The sequence below is a fragment of the Notamacropus eugenii genome, chromosome 2 (genome assembly GCF_028372415.1).
Source record: "Notamacropus eugenii isolate mMacEug1 chromosome 2, mMacEug1.pri_v2, whole genome shotgun sequence".
NCBI classification, from domain to species: Eukaryota; Metazoa; Chordata; class Mammalia; order Diprotodontia; family Macropodidae; genus Notamacropus; species Notamacropus eugenii.
This window is the reverse complement of record NC_092873.1, coordinates 324757003-324778274: the sequence shown is the minus strand read 5'-3', so window position 1 is coordinate 324778274 and position 21272 is coordinate 324757003. Positions and strand designations below refer to the sequence as shown.

General features: G+C 37.1%; 1 protein-coding gene across 2 annotated transcripts in view; it reads left to right on the top strand.

The window, feature by feature from the left end:
• Positions 1 to 21272, top strand: part of SLC38A10 (solute carrier family 38 member 10) — a 75523-nt gene that overhangs the window by 20728 nt on the left and 33523 nt on the right. For both annotated transcript variants that reach the window (XM_072645285.1, XM_072645286.1), the window contains 4 exons: positions 6193 to 6295; positions 9300 to 9482; positions 12732 to 12843; positions 14173 to 14279. In XM_072645285.1, coding sequence (XP_072501386.1) covers positions 6193 to 6295; positions 9300 to 9482; positions 12732 to 12843; positions 14173 to 14279 — 505 coding nt within the window. The remainder of the gene's footprint in view (positions 1 to 6192; positions 6296 to 9299; positions 9483 to 12731; positions 12844 to 14172; positions 14280 to 21272) is intronic.

The following is a 21272-nucleotide window of genomic DNA, read 5'->3' as shown; positions in this document are numbered from 1 at the left end:
ATGTGTCCTTCAACAAATTAGAAGACCTAGGTTTGAATTCTGATTTTGCCACTTACTGTGTGATCTTGGAAAAGTCATTTCACTTTCTTTGGACCTCAGTTTCCTCAATAATAATAATGAGGATTAGACTAGATGATCTCTAAGGTCCTGTCCAGCTCCATATATGTGATCCTACTCATGAGATAAATTTAGACTTTTGAGTTTTAGAATCTCACTAGAGATTCTGGACTTGTCCAGATACAATACAATTCTCAGATATGGTCAGAAGGAGGAAGGAGCCATTTAATCTAGACTTCAGTCTTTATTTTTTAAAATTTAATTTATTTTTAGTTTTCAACATTTCATTTCCATAAGACTTTGAGTTTTAAATTTACTCCCTCTCCTCCCCGCTCCACAAGACATTGTGCACTCTGATATAGGCTCTACGTATACATTCATATTAAACATATTTTCACATTAGTCATGTTGTAAAGAAGAATTAGAACTAATGGAAGGAACCACAAGATAGACTTTAGACCACTTTGGCATATATATTTATATGTGTGTGTATGTATATGTATAGATGCATGAATGCATGTATATACACACGTATACATAATTATATAAACACATACGTGTGTATGTATAAAAAACCCCTTTGAGTATGTGGGGCATGAGTTTTTTTGTGGTATATGTTACATTTTGCTTCATGGAGGATTGTTCTTGCCTGGCAGGGATCATGTGGTCAAGCCTTGATAGTATATGTAGCTAAGCTTCAAAACACAAAATAAATATGTAGGCTTGGTGCTCTGACCACAGAAAGACTAGGCCCTTGGAAGTAGTTTGACTTTCATGCTACAAGTTCATCTTCTTTTCACTTTATGGCCTCAGGGGAAGTGATGTCTTGCAACATTCCTCCTCTGACTTCTTTAACCTGGATCAGTGGAATATATATTGGATTTGAGGTCAGAAGATCTGAGTTCAAATTCCAGCTCTGTCTCTTGGGGTCATGTGATCTGGAGTAAGTTCTTTATTTTCTTTGAGCCTCAGTTTAGGAGATACCGATTACATAATTTTCTAAGGTCCCTTCTAGCTCTTAGTCTCCGATTCTATGAACTTTCTTGCTGTGTGTCTTTATGTTGACTTTTTATAGCACAGGTGAATAACAAAGAAAATTTTAGTAGGGGTCTAGTCTCTAAGCATTGGGGTTCATTCACCCCACTGAATTCTGATCACAGCAGCTGTAGGTAGGAAGCACATTGTACTATGCCAGGCCAGGGCTTAAAAACTTTACTATTCGTGTTCTTTGAACTTAGAATGCTTTTTGCTTATGAAAACTGAGATTTCCTCTTTTGACATGTCTGGTCACCTATAGGCACAATTTTGTCTGATGGTGTATCTGCATGTTGGGATGGATATATTGATACACTCCTTCCTAATAGCCATGTTTGGGATAAGGATAGGCAAAAAGAACTAGCATGCCCACTCCTAATTGAAGAAAAAGGAAATGAAGCCTTCATGCCTGCCCTTAGCATCATCCCAATCCCATGTAGAACTGACAAAATGAGACCTGAAGAATTTTGATTGAGTAGAATTATTGTAAGGGGTCTCTGACTCCTATTCTGACAGCTGCAAAAAATTGTTGGCCATCTCATTAAATGACTTTTTTAATAATAAATAAGCAAAATTATGCCTTAAAGACTGAATAAATTATATACCTTGCACATATGTATGGTGCTGTTTTTCAAATGTTTCATAGTAGAGAGCCAGCCTTGGAGTCAGAAAAACTTGGGTTAAAGCCTCACTTTAGAGTATGACAGAATAGAAGGCAATAATAGGAGCTTTTATTCTAGCAGCAATCTAGAAAGAGCACCAGATTGAACAGAGTAATAACAGTTAACTCTACCAGCCCAGAACCACACAAAAAGGTGGCTAGAAACTGTTGACATTCAAAGAGGGGTCCTGCCAGAGAAGCTAGTGGAAGCCTAGGTAAAGAGACCAGAAGTCCATGGCAGTGCTCTGATTGGGGAAGTTCCAGGCGGAATACAAAGCCAGTCGGTGCTCTGTCTGAGGAAGCTCGAGGTGAGATGGAAGACTAGAGCAGGATCTCATCATGGAGAACCAAATACAGATACAGCTCTGTGGGGGCCACTGAAGCCTGTTTGTGCTCTGAGACTCTGAGTGCAGAAATACCCAGGGAAGTGAAAGCCAGTAGTGACCCAGGAAAGCTAGGTCAGAATCAAACACAACTTGAACACCCTACCTAAGGGTGTGAGAGGGGTGGGAGTCTGGCCATAGCACAGTCTCAAATTAGAAACTGAGGCTGAAGATTAAAATAAACAGAAGAAGATACTGAACACTCTGATAAAATATTATGGATCATTAGTGGCCCAGGAGGAAGAGTAACTCCACAAAAGCTATAACTAGAGCTTTTGAGGAAAAAAATAGCCTCAGCACAAGGCTTAGAAGAATCCCTGGAAGAAATGAAACAAAGGGTTTGTTTTTTTTTTAATGGAATTTTAAGTGAAATAATAGTTCTGCAGGAAAGAATTGGGGAATCAGTAGCTTAGAACACAGGGTGAAAATACCCATGTTAACAGATATTTTAACAAATTAAAGTAATAACTCAATGATTTAATGAAATACTCAAAATCCAAAGATTAGAAAAATATAAGATATCTAGTATCAAAAACAATCTGGAAAATAGGTTAAGGGGGAACTGTTTAAAAATCATTGGGTTCTCTGAAAACCTATGACAAAAAAAAGTCTGGATAACATCTTTTAAGAAATCATAAATGAAAATTAACCAGATTTATTAGCACCAGAAGTCAGAGTGAAAATAGACTCTGCTGGTAACTTCCTGAAAGAAACCCTCAAATAAAAATTCCCAGATATGTCATAACCAAAATCCAGAGCTTCCAGGTCAAAGAAAAAGCACTATAGGCAGCCAGAAGGACTAAGGAATAACAGTCTGGATCATACAAAACCTGCAGCTACTTCTATAAAGGTGTATTCCATAAGGCAAAATATATATATATATAATTTGCTCTGCAAGACTGAGTATAGTTTTTCAAGGGGAATAATGGATTTTTAATGGAATAGAATTCTTTTTAAGCATTCCTGGTGAGAAGATCAAATCTGAATAAAAATTCTGGAATGCAAACACAGAAGTTAAGAGAAACCATAAAGGTAAAATATATCTGAGCAATTTCAAGGGGCTAAAAGATGATAAAGTGATTTCATTGTAATAGGGGAGAAGAAACAAATATGCCTTCAGAGTCCTGATGACCTCAAGGGTCACATAAAGAATTAAGTTAGATAAATAGGAATTGATGGTGGTTTTGTTCTTTTTTGGTGGTTTTAAGAGAAGGAGAAGAAAAAAGATACACTAGGTAAGAAATAAGGAAGAAGGGGCACTTAGAATTATTATTTGTGACAAGAAAAGTATTTTTAAAAATGGAGAAGGGAGTGGGGCAAGCACTCTCATCTGAACTGGAGAGAGGAGAGTTAAACACATGCATATACACAAAGAGTTTGGTGTAGTAGTACATTAAAATTCAACAAGAAAAGCACAGAGAGGGAAAGGGGAGAAAAGAATTCAAGAAGAAGGGTAGAATTGGAGAGAGAGGACACATTTCAGTTTCAGAGGGTAGATTGTAAAGGGCGGATTAGAAAGAAAGTATAAAAACCAGTGATGAGGTCTTGGTGAGGGGAAGAGAGGAAGGTCAGTAGAGTGGAAGCATTATGATTCAATTGATCACATCCTTCTCTTTCACTCACCTTCTTTGTAAAGAAGAGGATATGAGGAAAGAAAATAGAAAATTAGTAGCCATAACCATGAACATGAATGGAATGAACTCACCTTTAAAATGACAGAGGATGATAGAATGCACTGGAAAGCAGAATCCAACAATGTTATTCACATGAGACCCACTTGAAATGTAAAGAGTTACAAAAATTCAAATGAGTGACTGAAGCAGAATATATTATACTTCAATTAAATATTAAAAAATCATCATCTCAGAAAAGGTGGCAATAAAAAAAATACATAGTTAAACCTGGGTAAAGACTTGTATGAACTGATGCAGAGTGAAGTGACAAGAACCAAGAGAGTAATATGTAGAATGCCTACAACATGAAATAAAAAACAACTTGGAAAGATTTAAAAATTGATTCATGTGGTGAACTACCAAGATTCCAGAGGCCAGTGATGACATCAGCTTTCTACCTCTTGACATAGGTAATTCACTAGAAGTGAAGAATAAGACATCCATGTTTAGATATGGCCCATGCATAGATTTGTTTTACTTGACTATGCTTATTGATTGCAAGGGAGGATTGTGTGTGTGTGTGTGTGTGTGTGTGTGTGTGTGAGAGAAAGAGAGAGAGAGAGAGAGAGAGAGAGAGAGAGAGAGAGAGAGAGAGAGAGAGAGAGGTTGGGAGAAGGGGATAATGAACATGATAACAAAAATAAAAATGATGAGTATAAGTGAAGTAGGTTCAGAAGGAAACAAAGTGGGACTTCTTTGGAATTAATATGCTGAATGTATTATATATTTAAGAAAACCAAATAACTATAATGGTGATTTGCCGTTTTACGTACAATCCTCTTTTTCTATTATTTGTATATGGAAATGCTTATATTTGCCATGTTTAGAATTTGTCGTGTTTAGAATAACAAAAATATAAAATGTACACATAAAAAAATAAAGTCCTATCTCTGTCATATAGTGGTTCTTGGCTCTAAGCAGTTATTTAGTTTGTCAGTGCCCTCTGGAAACTCTGAAAGAATAGTTGCTGTTTGGTATTTATTGACGTTTCCTCACCACAAGTTTCTGACACAACATTGCTGTTATCTTCTCAATCATTGAGTGCCAGAAATACAACTGTTATGTGAGAGCCCATGAGATGTTTTGATAAAAAGGGGTCCAAACTTGAAAATATTGGTTGAGAGTTTTTAACCTGGAGGCCATAAATATTTTCCAGACATTTTGATAATTTTGTTTCAGTGTAATTGGTTTCCATTGTAATCTTGTGTATTTTATTTTATGCATTTAAAAATATTTCTCAGAAGAAGTTCATCCATAGTCACCAGATTGCCATAGGGGTCTTTGATACAAAAGAGATGAAGAATATCCAGTCTGACACAGATTAGGAAGTGATTGCTGAACTTTACATTGCATTTTCTCTGTCAACTCCCTTCCAAAAAAAAAAATCAAATTTACTCTTCTGTCCTTAATTCAGATCATTATTATTCACCACTCTTCTCCATTTCCCTCTATCAAAGTTAGGATTCTTTGCCTAAACTCAACTTTGGTAGTCACTATCTTCACCTGTTTTCTACCTTGTATTTGGAGATATATGTGGAGTCTTACCCAACTCCATTTCTCCTCTTAAACTTTTACTTCTCATAGCTTACCATCAGAAACTTTTAAGATACTACCAATATACCACTAGACACCTTTACACATACACCACACATATACCACGCTCCTCCAGACTTTATCCACTTCCCCTTAAAAGGGGGCCAAAGATTTATGGGCCACAAAAATATATGTCAAGGAAACTTGCTTCCTCAGGTACTCTGTGTAGGTCAAATTTCCTAACTAGTGTCTCTCACGTTAAGCAGTGTCTTATAATTGAACCAGAGTTGAAGTATATTTGATAATAAGATATGAAAAAGTTAAGTTGCTAAAATGTGTACTCTCCCTTCCCCTGTTATATTTAAAGAATGTTACATGCCTCAGAAATATTTGTCAGAACCCCTTGTTTATGAATTGGGCTAAAATATGAAAAAAATACTTATATTTTGAGTTTTCTTTAACTTCACTTTTTTCCCAGCAGTATCCTGCTATCACTCTGTAAACCAAACATTACTTTAATTATCAGCATGGAGGGCTCCAAGAGTAGTCATCTCCCTTATGCACACCGAAGCAGTGAAACAAATGGTCTATCATTTTTCAGCACTTTTGAAATGTTTATATCATGTATGTTATTCAGGGGGAGAAAGGGTTTTAAAGGGATATGTTTACTTAACTTAAAATTGATAGCATTATGAAATCTCTTGGCATTTATCCTACAAATACTGGCACAGCAGTTTTTTTTTTTTTAATGAGGGGAGGGTGTTAGAAATTTCTCATCTAGGTTGGCAGCATATTTTTATTTGGAACTTTACTTTCTGAAATACATTGTCCTTTGCATATTTTTTTGTAGCCAGGTTTTGCCTACCTATGACAGCCTAGACGAACCATCAGTTAAAATAATGAGCTCCATATTTGCTTCCTCGCTTAATGTGGTCACCACCTTTTACATTACGGTAAGGACCCTTCATACTTCTATTTCTCCTTTTTATATCTCTTCTCTCAAAATCTTTCTTTATAAGCATATCAAAGAAGTACAGATATAAAAGTAATACATAATAATTTTTAAAAAATAAATTGTTGTCTTTTATTTTTATATCACCTGTGTCTCCCACTGTGTCTCTTTACCTACCCCCTCCCAGACAGTCATATTTTATAATAAAGAGTTTAAAAAGAGGAAGAAAAAAATGTTCAGCAAAAGTGATGGTATAGTGTTCTATATTCATGGTCTCACACCTCTGCGAAGATAAGGGGAAAGGCATTTTCTCACATCTCATCTTTATGAGCATTCTGGTTCATAATTTTGCAGCATACAGTTTTGATTATTTTATCATTCTTTTGATTTATGTTGTAATTGGACATACTGTTTTTCTTGTTCTGGTTACTTCACATTGTATCAGTTCATATAACTTTTCCTATGCTTCTCCGTATTTGTCACGTACATCATTTCTTACAGCATAGTGATATTACATTACATTCATGAACCACAGTTTGTTTTGCCATTTTCTAATCAATGGCCATCTACTTCAGAGGTGACAAAACTCCTGGCTACAAAACTCTCCCGTGCTTTTACTGTTTGGTCATTTCAATTGTTCCTGAGTCTTTGTGACCCCATTTGAAGTTTTCTTGGCAAAGATACTGAAATGGTTTTCCATTTCCTTCTTCAGCTCATTTTACAGATAAGGAAACTGAGGCAAACAAGGTTAAGTGACTTGTCTAGGGTCACACAGCTAATAAGTGTCTCAGACTAGATTTGAACTCGGGAAGATGAGTCTTCCTCACTCCAGACCCAGCACTCTATCCATTGTGTCACCTAGCTGCCCAACCTCAGTGCTGCCTGATTCAGTTTAAAATGTAATTGGGAAATGTTTAACAAAATAAATAAAAATATAATGTAGATAATGTTAATTTGTGTTTTCCTAAGTTAATATGGGTTCACAGAGATTGATTTCTGATTGAGTTTAACATTACTGATCTACTTTGTTTCCAATTTTTTGCTATTACAAAAGTGCTGTTATACATGTTTTTCTTTTTGTCATTGATCTTTTTGGAGTATATACCTCAGTAGAATCTCAGGGTCAAAGAGTATGGATATCATTGATTTTCACTTATTCCAGAGGATAGTGTCTATGTCCTAAAAATACTATGAGACTGCCTTTAAAAATGTAGTTCTGTCATTTTGAGTTCTAGACCCCTCACTCCCATCCCATCATGGCAGACTGATGAAGCCAATGCACCCTTTCATAGAATAATGTTTTTAAATACATGAAATAAAATGCATAGATTACAAAGGAAACCATTTGTGTTGAAATAGTTAATTATCAAAATAGTAAAAAGCAACAGAACAAAAGTTTGTAGACCTCATGTTTCAAGAACCCTTGTTTTAAAGGTCTTTGCTTGAAGGAGGGTTGTTACATAGACAAACTCAGTTTGGTATTTTTGAACACAGTGGAAAGATATCTTTTCCAGTACCTATTACTGGAACTGATGCTATCAGTATCCAAGACTTGGGATCTTTTTTTTTTTTTAAATTTTTTTTCAAGATTTTTATTTTTAAAATGGTTTATTGACTTTTTTACAACAGCCTTTCCCCCATTGTACCTGTCTTTTAACTAAAATAAAAACACGCAGGAAACTTCCAAATGGTAAGTTTTTTAGTTCGGTCCCTAGCAAAATTGTGGAATCAAAGAGGATGAGAGAGGGCTGATTGTAGCTGAGAAATTGTGAAAGGTTTTCAAGAATCTCATTTGCTGTTCCATGACACAAAACCTCATTGTTTTTACATCAGTATTCTTCTAGTGTTGCTAATTGGTTATGAATCATGGGACCATCACTATTTCCAAAGAAACAAAATTATGGGTGACCCAAAGAGCAATATGTGATGGGTGTTACTAGGCTGTGGCATATTGCATATTGTGTGTATTAAGTGGCATGAAATTTACCATATAGGAGATATGTGGTCAGAAAAGGAGAGGTGAACCTATTCGTTAGGGAAAGTGAAGTATAATTGGACAGAGGGCTTTACTGGTCTCATAGAATTAAATTTTTTTTCTTTTTTACTTTCATGAAGTTGACAGACATTGATAAATATTAACATTTCCATATGCAAAGAATAGGTAAAGATGACTGTATATGAAGCTATGACTCTCCACTATGTGTAGCTTAGTGTTTTTTTGCATATTTCACATTTAATATGGTAATTCTGCACTACGTTACTTGTGTGTCCTTTTCTGAACTTCCATCTTCTCCCCTCTGTTTATTTTTTAAATGATTCATTGATATTCTATTTTTAAAGTCACGTTGCCACTATCCCCACCACTTTCCCCTAGTTTTCCCTTAACTTTCTTCCTACTCCCAAATAAGCCCTCCTTTTGAACAAATAAAGTCACAAAAAACAGATACACATATCATACCATGTCTCAAGATACATGCCTCATTCTGTACCTATAGTCCATCACCTCAGCTAAAGAATGTATGGTCGTATTCTTACACTAGTGTTTTCCTTCAGTGTTATAGTCGTTGTATAAGTGATTCTCTTGATCACTTCACTCTGCATCATTTCCTACAAGTCCTCCTAAACTAGGAGCTTTAGACATATTTTTGCCACTGTTGCATTTGGGAGGAAACTATGGCCCATAAAATTTAATTTCATTCAAACTTTCTTTTAGTATTTTCATTTTTATTGTAGTTGTCATGCGTACTGTTCTGTTGTCTTTGGTCTTGTATTGACTGGTTTTCTCTCTGTAGAGAAAGTTCCTCAAAGTGTAAGACTGAATAATGAGTCAGTATAAATAACCCTCCTTGCCTTAAGGAGTTGCATACACTGAAGGTCTGTTTGAAAGGTGAACCATTACATAGGAGCAGGGTACTATGCTTGCTACTCCTATTTGCCCTTCTGCATTAGGTTACATGTTGATGAGAACTATCTTCCTACCTATCATTTCCCTTCTGTTTGGACAGGTAGGATTTTTTGGCTATGTCAGCTTCACAGAAGCTATTGCTGGCAATGTGTTAATGAACTTCCCTTCCAATCTGGTGACTGAAATGATTCGAGTGGGATTCATGATGTCAGTGGCTGTTGGGTTTCCCATGATGATTTTACCATGCAGACAAGCATTGAACACTCTTCTCTTTGAGCAGCAGGTAAGATTTCTTTATAACTGGTTCCAGTTATAAATAACTGGTTCCAGTTATAAATAACTGGTTCCAGTTATAAATAACTGGAGTTATTTTCATGATATTAATATTGATCTCTTTCAGCTTTTTAAAGTTCTTCTGTTAGGTAGAACTTTTGTTAATATAGCATAGCCTTTGTTAAGTTGATATTTAGCACCTTTAACAGGAATTTGGTACATTTAACCTGAAGAAAAGGATGTGATAAAAATATTCAAATGTTTGCAGTAGACATGTGAAATTCATTTTTAACAAATATTAAGTGCCTACTATGTGCAGAGCGCTATGCTAGTGTTGGTGGAGATGCAAAATTTAGAGGATCCTGGCCGTCATGGACCTTAAAATTTTGTAGAAATCTAATGAAGAGACATTAGGTTCTTTTGGCTCTAAGAGTACAACTAGAACTAATGGGTTGGATTTACAGTAAAACAGATTTTAGCCCAGGATAAGGAAAAAGTTCTAAGTAATTAGAATTGCCCCAACTGCCTCAACTTGGAATGGGTGCCTTGGGGGAATAATGAATTTGGCTTTACCAGAAGTCTTTAAACTGGGGCTAGATTGATCACCTGTCAGTGGGTGGAGGAAGGGATTCATGATTTGAGTAGGGGGTGAATTAAATGACCTGTGAGGTCTTTTCCAATTCTGAGATTCTACCTTTTGTCCTACATTTGGCTTTTAGAAGAAGGAGACAAATGATATAAAAAACAAGCTGATATTAGGAATATGTTAGGAAAAAGCAACTTACAGGATAATGTCTTAGGGTCATGAGAGAGTCAGCCTTTTCCCCAATATCTTTTGCATCTTTAGTACTATTCAACTGATGAGTCAGAATGAGAAGCCAGAGACAATATAAGACCCTGAACCAGCGAAATTATGTTCAGTATTTACTGAGGCAGGAAAGGGGATGGGAACACTTTAGAGAGATTTTCAGTAATGGGTTGAAATTCGAAAGGTCTACTGGTTGTGACCCTGAGTTATATGGAAAATTTATTTAATTGGAAAACCCCATTCCACAAGCACTTTGATTAATTGAGCTTTTACTGTATGTTGTTGTAGTGTTATTGCCCCAATCTGTAGAGAGCATTGCTCTGGAAATATCCTACCATCAATTCTTGTTGATGCATTCTGCTGTACCTATTGGAAAGTGATTCAGTATAGCTTTGTAGGGTCATATGAAAATTAAGCAGCCTTTCCACATGCTTTAGTAGCCTAAAGAGTTTGGATCCAATTTAGGATTTTCTTTTACATTCATGTTGGCCCAGAGGCTGATTTTTTCCTCCAACCCTGAGCTAATTTTACCGATGCCCTGGGCCCTTGTTAGTTTGCATAGAGAGTAAGCCGTAGCCAAAGGAATGGTTGTTCTTCCACTTCTATGGGAAGGAAGCAAGTTGTAGGGTGTTTCCCTGATCCTTTGATGGTGTCCCTTTTCTCATCTAAAGGTCTTCTTCCTTATTGCTACTCTCATCCCTGACTGTGTCATCCTGGGTAAGTCACTTAATCTTGCAGTGCTCTAAGCCAGGGTTTTGTTAAACTTCAGGGCTCTGAGCCAGGGCTTCTTAAACTTTTTCCTGTCTTGACCTCTTCGGTGCTTCTTAAACTGTGGGATCCGTAGTTTAAGAAGCGCCACCTAAGCAACTCTGTAAGGCTAGGTTGCAGAGAAGGCGCTGACCTGCACAGTCAAGAGCATTTCCTTTCCTGGAAGTTCGCTGTTATCAGCGAAATCACAGGCTCAGTCCCTGTCCCTGTTTTAACTGATAGTAAACTGAATTTTTTCCTTTATCTTAGTTTAAGTCACAAGTCCATAGGGCTGTGATTGTGGTCTGCTACTTTGTGGCCCTCATTGGATATTCTGGAATAACAAAATAGCTTCTGTATAATTTTGGATATGTAAAAGCATCGGTGGTCTGTACGGAGAGTAAATCTCTAATAGTTTTAATTGCTTAGCATCCTTATGAAACCAAAAAGAATTCCAGAAGCTGCTCTGTGGAGATTCAGAGCAGTGCTTTAATCTTTTTTTTAATTTCTAATTAATTTCTAATGCTGAACTTGGTGCTTAGTAGATGAGTTGCATCTCTTCCATTAGCCATTCAAGCACCCAGTTTTAAAGTAATACATGATTAAAGTCATTGGGGGAGGAGAAACTTATGAGCTAGAAGAAAGGCACGACCAGTATCATACTGCAGTAGAGATTTTCCCACAGTCAGAAGCCTGGCTAGATGTCTGCATTCCTTTGAGTTTGTAGCTTTTTCACTGTTCCACATGAATTTTTACCTTAGTTCTATTTACAAAAAAAATTCACCATTTGAAATGAAAATGGTATGAAAAATAAAGTGATATGAATGTTACCATTTTGGAGTAATACATAAATTCCGGAATTTGGCTGTGGTCCTTTGGTGGCATGTTCCAATGGTTTATTTTCCTAAATATTGGATAATTCTAAATTCTGGGAATTTTTTCCAGCTTTTGTTGGAGGTAGTCAGTAGAGCAAGTACGCCTTGCTCAGAAAATTCACACAGGAGTAGTTTAAGGTTTCCTGTCTTCTGCCTGGGAGTAGTCTGCTTTCGGTGGAGCTACATTTCGTTTGTCTAAACCCTGAGAAAAAAGACAAATGAGAGGTACTCCCTAGAGGTGGGAATAAGAGACTTTTTGGTTTGGATGTGCTGCTTATGTTATACTTCCTGACTTTAGTTCCCTGGGGAGCTTACCATTGAGTGTTTTCTATCAGGCTTCTGTTAAGAGACTTGAAAGGGAGGTTGGTGCAGGTGATGTTCCACCTACTAACTTTAACTTGGCCAACTCAGCCTAAGATATTAGGGGTACTCCTGTGGAGTCGTGCTGCTTCCTGTCCAACAACAGAGCCTTCTTGCCCTACTCTCTTATGGTCCTGAAAGCAGAACCGCAAATGGAGGAATTTGCCCTTAATATTGCGAGAAGAATCTGTAAAGTTTGCATTCCATACGGGATGTGAAATAGCAGCTTTTTGCCATTTTGCACGTTCAGGTTGCAGTTTCACACTGAGATTGCTCAACCCCATCTAATTGAGCTGTTAATGCTTACCTATGTACACTATTGAATTGGCAGATGAAATCACCGTTTTAGCCCCACTTTGGGTCCTGTGTGGTGTGTGGAGCAGGACCATTTGTTTAACTGCTTTCAGGAGAGTCATGGGGGAAAGCTGCAGTTTCAGAACTTAGTGTGTTTTGATTTTCTTTCATGTAGCAAAAAGATGGTACCTTTGCGGCTGGAGGTTATATGCCCCCTCTTCGATTTAAAGCTCTCACACTTGGAATCGTGTTTGGAACCATGGTTGGTGGAATCATGATCCCAAATGGTAAGATGGGAAGGCCACTTGAGATGGCATTCTTCCAGTTTTTTTCCCCTTTTCCTTTATTCTTCAGATATCTTAGCCTGTGAAGTTTTGGACACTAATTGCTGCTTTGTGTGACCTGCTGTACAAAAGGTTTAGAGTTTTCCACCAAAGATACCTAGTTTTTCAATACCTTTCTCTTTTATTTCATATAATAGGAAGTGGTTAGAATTCCCCTAAGTTGTTCACTTTAGTGAATAAGGAAATATAAAAATTTAGCATGTTAATAACAATAAATGTTCCTCAAAACGTGGACTTATGATTATATGGTCAGAGACTCCCAGTGTAAAAAATTTGTTTATAAAAGTTGTTTATAAGATGAAGTGCTATAGAGTGGATCACTCCCTATCACTGCCTTATAATATTGTTACAGAAGGGTGTTCCTAGGATAAAAACTTGGCTTTAAATAAAACATACTGCTTGTTGCCTATACCCTGGTAAGCAATAAAAAAGTCTTTTTGCTTATTAGACACTGGGAGAACATCCAGTGTATGCAAAAGACTGAAGCTGGATGTCTAATCCTGACCTTGGGCACTCACACAAAGGATCACTCTGGTATGGACTCTGGGCTTGGGGGACGAGACCTCAACCTGTGCTGCTATATGAAAGCAGATAGTATTCTCGGTTTTATTCATCACTTAAATCAGAGGAGATTTCTAATCCTGTAGATGTCAGGAATCACATATAGCTAGCGGTTCCACAATTCATTGCTTCAAGGATTCATAAATTGGGGAGTCTGCCTGTATTGGTCCAAGAAGCAGTGATCTTGCAGTCAGAGACATGGATTTGAATCCTAACCCAGTTTTTCATTAATTGTACGACTTCAAATCAAACAACCCCTCCATGCCTCATTTTCCTTGTTTGTAAAATGGGAATAATAATACTTAAAGAGCATTCACCCCAGTGGATTTTCATAAGCAAAGTATTTTGCAAACCTTAAAATGCTCTATAAATGTCGTTTACTCCTCCTGCTGCTGCTGGCATTCTGGAGGCTTGATGAAACCCTCTAATGGTTACAAAGGACTTTCTGCACATTCTGCATCTGAACATACCCACCACTTGCTGATCTGGAAGCTGGAGCTTCAAGAGGTGATGTGACTTGCTGATAGTGAGGATCAACGTGGAGGATTAAAACCTTGGCCTTCCTGATAAGTGCCCAGTACTTTATCATGCTGCCATTGAATAAATAAATGGTGACTTGCTGATCTAAGCACTTAGTCAAATCCTCAAAGATTGTCCTCATATTTTTATTCTCTTTCCCATCCATTCACTGTTCTTCTTTTTTGTTTCTAGTGGAGACAATCTTAGGCCTTACTGGTGCTACAATGGGAAGTCTCATCTGCTTCATCTGCCCTGCTCTTATTTATAAGAAAATCCATAAGAATGCTCTTTCCTCACAGGTCAGTGGTGTTAATTGGCTAACTTCTCTATTATTACAATAGGAAATGTCTTAGTTGAAGAAGTGGTGATGGTCTTCCTGTTTAATCCTTGATACGCGTTTGGAAAGCTTTACTTCTTATCTCCCTAACAGAAAATGGAGTGTTAGTGTTACATGGGGATTATTTCCCAACAGTCCATTCCATTTCAGTGAGCTCAGGTTTTGTTCCCTCAGAATGGGAAACAGAGACCTGTTGGTACAAATCCAGCAGCCTGTTAACTTCAACCTGTCTGAACTGTGCCAGAAAAAAACATACTTTTTAGCCATGCAAAATTGCTCTTGGACCATGATCCCTAAGAATAGGCAAAATTTTATATACTCCAATCTCTTATCTAAAGAGATACTACTTGTAAAATACATAGGACAGTGCCTGGCACATAGTAAAGGTTATATAAATATTTTTGTTGTTGTTATCATTTTTTGCCATTTCTACCTCTACAGCATCTCTTTCATTTGATCCCTTTTTTCTCAGCCTTATTTAGTTCAAGGCCTTATCTCTTATCTCTACTATTGCAATGGCCTTCTAGTTATTCTTCCAGATTCAACTCCTGACTCCGTATATAAATGCACATGACTGGAGGAAGGATAGTGCTGTCTTAATATTCTGTTAAAACTTTTATTCTTACAAAAGATGACAGAGGTGGTTAGCTCTGTTTTTATTGTTTTTTGATAGACTTTAGTGATTTTGATATATATCCTGTGTACCTGCATACCTTTGATTTTTTTTCATTGGATTAGATATATTGAATTTTGACTGAAGCAGACAGTAGTCTTCATCCTCTTACCTCAGTTTACATTGTACTTGTCTGTGCCTCTTAACATTACTTTTAAGTACTGCTGTTATGGAACCAGTCTGTGGATTGTAAGATATTTTTAATAGGTCCTGTTAAAAAGGGATATATCTACTTTACTCTTTCTGCATTTTAGTAGTAGTATATGTGGTAAGTTGCATAAGAAATAAATCTTTGCCATCATTTTCACAAATCAGTCTGGATTACCCACCATTGGTCTGTGTTCTAACAGTCCAGTGCTTTCACCCAGGCTCTTGACACCATCCTGAGTGGTAATCTAGATTTTCGGTGGAGACAAATAACACCCATCAAAAATTATTCAGGCTCAACAGGAATATTCTTTGTGATAAATTTGAATTACCCTCCCAACAAGATGAGCCAGCAGGCTATTGGCTTGAAGGTAAGTTGTCAACTGTCATCACAGATTTCCATGTGACCTGAAAAGTTGGTTATAACACCAAGAAAGTGAACAATGCACATAATTTAAAAAAGGTATTTTTACATGCATTTAAAAATGTCTTTCCCACTACCCCCTTTCCCATTGAATTAAAAAAGAAAAAAAGAAAACCTTTATCATAAGCAAGCATTGCCCAACAAAACAAATTTCTTTGTTGGTCATGCCCGAAAATGTACCTCTCTGTTTTAAGCTCATCACTTCTCTGGCAGGAAGTAAGTGAGGTGTAAGAAAAACATTTCTAACTGGATGATGACTCATAGAGAAAGTAGGCAGTTTGGTTTCTTGTTAGTTCTATAGTGTTTCCAACAGAAGGATGGTTATATTGATTATCAATTAAAATTAATTGAATGTACCTAGAAAGCATGGCATCACATTTTTTAAAAATTTATTTCTTTTGATAACTCAAGATCCACTTTCTCACTCATCCCTCTCCCTTCTCCCTTTCCCCTTCCCACTGAAAACATAAAAAAAAAAACCAAACCATTACAAACGCTTATAGTCAGTCCAAAAAATTTCCACGTTGGCTATGTTCCATAAAATATTTATCTCATTATGAATTCTGAGTCCTTCACATCTATCAGGAGGTGGTATCTTGTTTTATTATTAGTCCTCTGGAATCCTTGTTGGTCATCATGCTGATGAGAGGTGAGTACAATGGTATTCCATTTATATACCATATTTACTTATGGTATATAATATAAATTTATATACCATAACTTGGTCATTCATTCCTCCAATTTATGGCACCCCCTCAGATTCCCATTCTTTGCTACCTCAAAAAGTGCTAGAAATTTTTTTGTGCATCCTTAGTTTATTTTGCTTAAGATTAATCCTTCCCTTAATCTACCCTCTTTCTAATTCCTCTTTCTCTCCTTCACCCTTTCCCTGTTGAGTGAAATATACTTCTATATCCAGCTGTGTGTATGCATATTCTTCCTTCTTTTGACCAGTTTAAATGAGTATAAGGTTCAAGTGTCAGCTCTTCACTCTCCTTCCTCCTTGTCTGTATAGATGTCTACTTATGTACCCTGATTATGAGATAATTTTCCTAACTGTTCTTTCCCTTCTCCCCCCTCCCTCCCCCCTCCTGCCAGTGTGTTCCTCTCTTTCTTTTTATTCTTCTCTTAAGATCATCAAGACATAACAGAACCACTCCTAGGCCTTGTATAATTGTACTTTCTCTATGAACCCCAATGATGATAGAGTTCAAAGGGGGCTCACATTATCCCATATTTGAATTATAAGCCCTTTATGCTTGTTCATTCATGTTTGCCATTTTATGTTTTTCTTCATTCCTGTGTTTGACTTTTGTAGTTTCTCCACAACCCTGGTCTTTTCATGCTTGAAAATTCTCTATTTTATTAAAGATCCATTTTTTCCTCTGTATCATTATACTCAATTTTGCTGGATAACTTATTGAATGTAAGACCATATCCTTTGCCTTATGAAATCTCATATTCCAAGTTCTCCACTCCTTTATAGTGGTGGCTGCTAAATTGTGTGTGATCCTGAATATTTTTTTTTTTTTGACCTGAAAACTCAAGATTTTGACTCTAATGTTCCTGGGAGTTTTCATTTGGGTTTGTTTTAGGAGCTGACTGATGGATTTTTTCTATTTCCAATTTTCCCTCTTTTTCCAAGAGATCTGGGCAGTTTGAAGATTTCTTGAAATATGATATCTTTGTTATCTTTCTCATCATGACATTCAAATAGTCCAATGACTCTTAATTTTTTCCCCTGGATACGTTTTCCAGGTCAGTTGTTTTTGCTATTAGATACTTTAGATTTTCTTTTATTTTTCAGCCTTTTAACTTTGTTTTAATATATCTTGTAGCCTTTTGAAGTCATTGACTTCTATTTGGTCCATTCTAATTTTCAGAGAGTTTGTTGCTTGAACAAAGTTTTATATTTCTTGTCCTAAGTGTTATTTCCCTTTTCAGTTCTTTATTCCATAGCTCTCATTTCTTTTCTGTTCTCCCCCAGCCCCATTCCATTTATAAAACAACATTTCAGACTTATTTTTATAATTATTTCCTTTCTTTCAGGAATTCTAGTTGAGTTTGTTCCCATGCTGTTTTTCTCTGAGACTTTGCTTGTAGATGTTTCAGAGTCATTATTTTCCATTTGTGTCTTGAGCATCTCTGCCACTCCTTGTGATGGGTTCTTTTTTGTTTGCCCATTCTTTTATCCTACTTCCTGACTTCCAAGTTCATATTAGGGCTGGACTCTGCTGCTTTTCTGCAGTAAAGGTCTGGGCTGATCTTGTGTCTGCTTTCTTGGCTTTATTGAGAGTTGTCTCAGGGGCAAGTTGGGGGACCCACAAACTTTCATTGCTCCCAGAGTGGTCTGATCCAGGGCAAACTCTTCTTGTTGCCCCTGGTCTGAGCTCTGTAGCTCTGTTCCTGATCTGGGTGTGAGACTGAGCAAGAGTAGATTGCTACTGTACCCCGCCCTGTTGGCCAGCTGAAAAGTTCTGTTGGCTCAGAGCAGCAGAATTATGGGCTCCCCTCTGTTCAGGTCTTGTGTCTGTGAACTGGACTAGGTGATGGAACTGAGACCCTGCTCTATGCCTGAGGTCTGAGCTTCACTGCTGCTGGCTTCTGAACTTGCTCCTTTCTCCTTACATTGTCAAGGTCCTTCCTTCTCAGAAATACCACCACAAAGCACAAATTCCCATTTTATTCTGTGCTGAATCCGTGACTTGAAACTGGGTAGTTCTCATAAAACTGCCAGTTCTCACCTGTGCTTTTCACCAGTGCCTGCCGGCTATGGGTTTGGAACCTCCTCTTGTGCTGGTGCTGCCTGGATGCTATAGCAGTCTGTGCAGTGTGGTTCTGCCACAACCCTGTACCCAGTATTCACAGCCCTTCCTGTCTGTTGTCTTGTGCTCAGCTAGGCTGAACAAGTGACTCACCGTGACTTTTTCTACATTTCCCCATCAGGGTTTGGCCTAGTACGTTTTCTAGCTCTGTTTGGAGGAGTTTGTGGAGGGGAGCTCAGTGCAGTTCTTCTTATCTTGGCTGTCCTTCCCTCTACCCCCTTCCTTGCCCCATGGCATTGTATATTCTAACCAAATCTCCCTTCTCCTTATCTTCCTATATTTTTCCTCCTTTTCTTGGCCATACTCCTTGAAAAAGATTTTTACACTCTTTACTTCTTTTTACTCCTTAACCTTTTGTAAACTGGCTTCTAATCTGTCTGTAGCACTTAGCTGAAACTACACTCTTAAAAACGACCAGTGATCTCCTAATTGCCAGACCTGATAATCTTTCCTAAGTCTTCATCTTTCTTGACCTTTCTGCCACATCTAACACTGTTAACCACCCTCCCCTACTGGATACTCCTGGAGAAATCTCAAATTTGACCTACTCCCTCTTCCAAACTTCCATGTTTCTTTTGAAGGCACCACCATTTCAGCCTCCCATGTTCATAACCTTGACGTTATCCTTGACTCCTCACTCTCTGCTATTCCACATATCCATTTAGTTGCCAGATTCTGCTTTTTCAAAACCATATTTGTATCATAAAAAGAATTTGGGAGGACTCCTTCTTCCCCAATATTCCCAAATACTCTATATAGTATTGGAATTAACTGTTCTTTAAATGTTTGATAGAATTCACTTGTAAATTCATCTGGCCCTGGAAATTTTTTCCTAGGGAGTTCATTGATGGCTTGTTCAGTTTCTTTCTCTGAGATGGGGTTGTTTAAGTTTTCAACTTCCTCTTCTGTTAATCTGGGCAATTTATATTTTTTAAAATAATCATCCATCTCATTTAGATTGTCGAATTTATGGGCATAAAGTTGAGCGAAGTAATTTCTAATTACTGTTTTAATTTCCTCCACATTGGAGGTGAATTCACCTCTTTCATTTTTGATATTGGAAATTTGGTTTTCTTCTTTCTCTTTTTAAATCAAATTGACCAAAAGTTTATCAATATTATTGGTTTTTTCATAAAACCAATTCCTTGTTTTATTTATTAGTGCAATAGTTTTCTTAATTTTAGTTTTATTAATCTCTCATTTGGTTTTCAGTATTTCTAATTTGGTATTTACTTGGGGATTTTCAATTTGTTCCTTTTCGAGCTTTTCCAGCTGCATACCCAATTTATTGATCTCCTCTTTCTCTGTTTTATTTATGTGGACATTCAGAGATATAAAGCTTCCCCTAAGAACTGCTTTTGCAGTATCCCATAAGATTTGGTAGGTTTTCTCATTATTGTCATTCTCTTGAATGAAGTTGTTGATTGTTTCTTTGATTTGTTGTTTAACCCACTCCTTCTTTAGGATTAGATTATTTAGTTTCCAATTAATTTTTGGTCTGTCTTTCCATGACTTTTTATTACATGTGATTTTTATTGCATTATGATCTGAGAAGGATGTATTGACTATCTCTGCCTTTCTGCACTGTATTGTGAGGTTTTTATGCCCTGGTACATGGTCAGTTTTTGTATATGTGCCAGGTACCACTGAGAAAAAGGTATATTCTTTTCTATCCCCATTCAGTTTTCTCCAGAGATCTCTCATATCTAGCTTATCCAGAATTTTATTCACCTCCTTAACTTCTTTCTTTTTTATTTTAAGGTTAGATTTATCAAGTTCAGAGAGGGGGAGGTTGAGATCCCCCACTAGTATAGTTTTGCTGTGTATTTCTTCCTATACCTCCCTTAACTTCTCTAAGAGTTTGGATGCTATACCACTTAGAGCATATATGTTTAGTAATGATATTGCTTCATTTTCTATGGTGCCTTTTAGCAGGATATAGTTTCTTTCCTTATCTCTTCTGGGTAGATCTATTTCTGCTTTTTGCTTTGTCTGAGATCAGGATTGCTACCCCTGCTTTTCTTACATCAGCTGAAGCACAATATATTCTGCTTCAGCCTTTTACCTTTACCCTGTGTATATTCCCCCATTTCAGATGTGTTTCTTGTAAACAACATATTGTTGGATTATGGCTTTTAATCTGTTCTGCTGTCCGTCTCCATTTTATGGGAGAGTTTATTCCATTCACATTCAGTTATGATTACAGTCTGTGTCTTTCTCTCCATTCTGTTCCTCACCGTTTGTGCTTTTAGTTCTCCCGTCTCCCTTCCCCTCCACAATAGAGTTTTCACTTTTGACCACCTCCTGCAGTCTTCCCTTCCTTCTTTCAGCCACCCTTCCTTTTACTCCCCTTTACTCTTACTACTTCTTCCCTCCCTGTTAGCCTCCCCTGTCCTTTTTCCCCCTTCCCCTCCTACTGTCTGTAGAGCTAGTTAGATTTATATACTTAATTGTTTGTTGTTCCCTCCTTGAACCAAATCAGATGAGAGTACCTCTCAAACAATGCTCATCTCCCTCCCCTCTTTCCCTCTACTGAAATATATTTTTGTACTTCTTCTTGTGATGTAATTTTCCATTTTCTCCTTCTCCTTTTCACATCTCCTGTTACAATCCCTTCGCATGCTTAAATCACATTTTTATCATGACAAAATTTACTTTATACCCATTTCCTCTATCTCTGTATATCCCTTTTATATTTCATGATATACAGTTCTCATGATTAATGAGTATCATCTTCCCTTATAAGGAGGTAAATAGTTTGCCCAAATTGAATAACAAGTTTTCTTTTCCCCTGTTTACCTTTTTATGCCTCTCTTGAGACCTGTGTTTGAAGATTGAATTTTCTGTTGAGTTCTGGCCTTTTTATCAGGAAGGTCTGGAAATCCC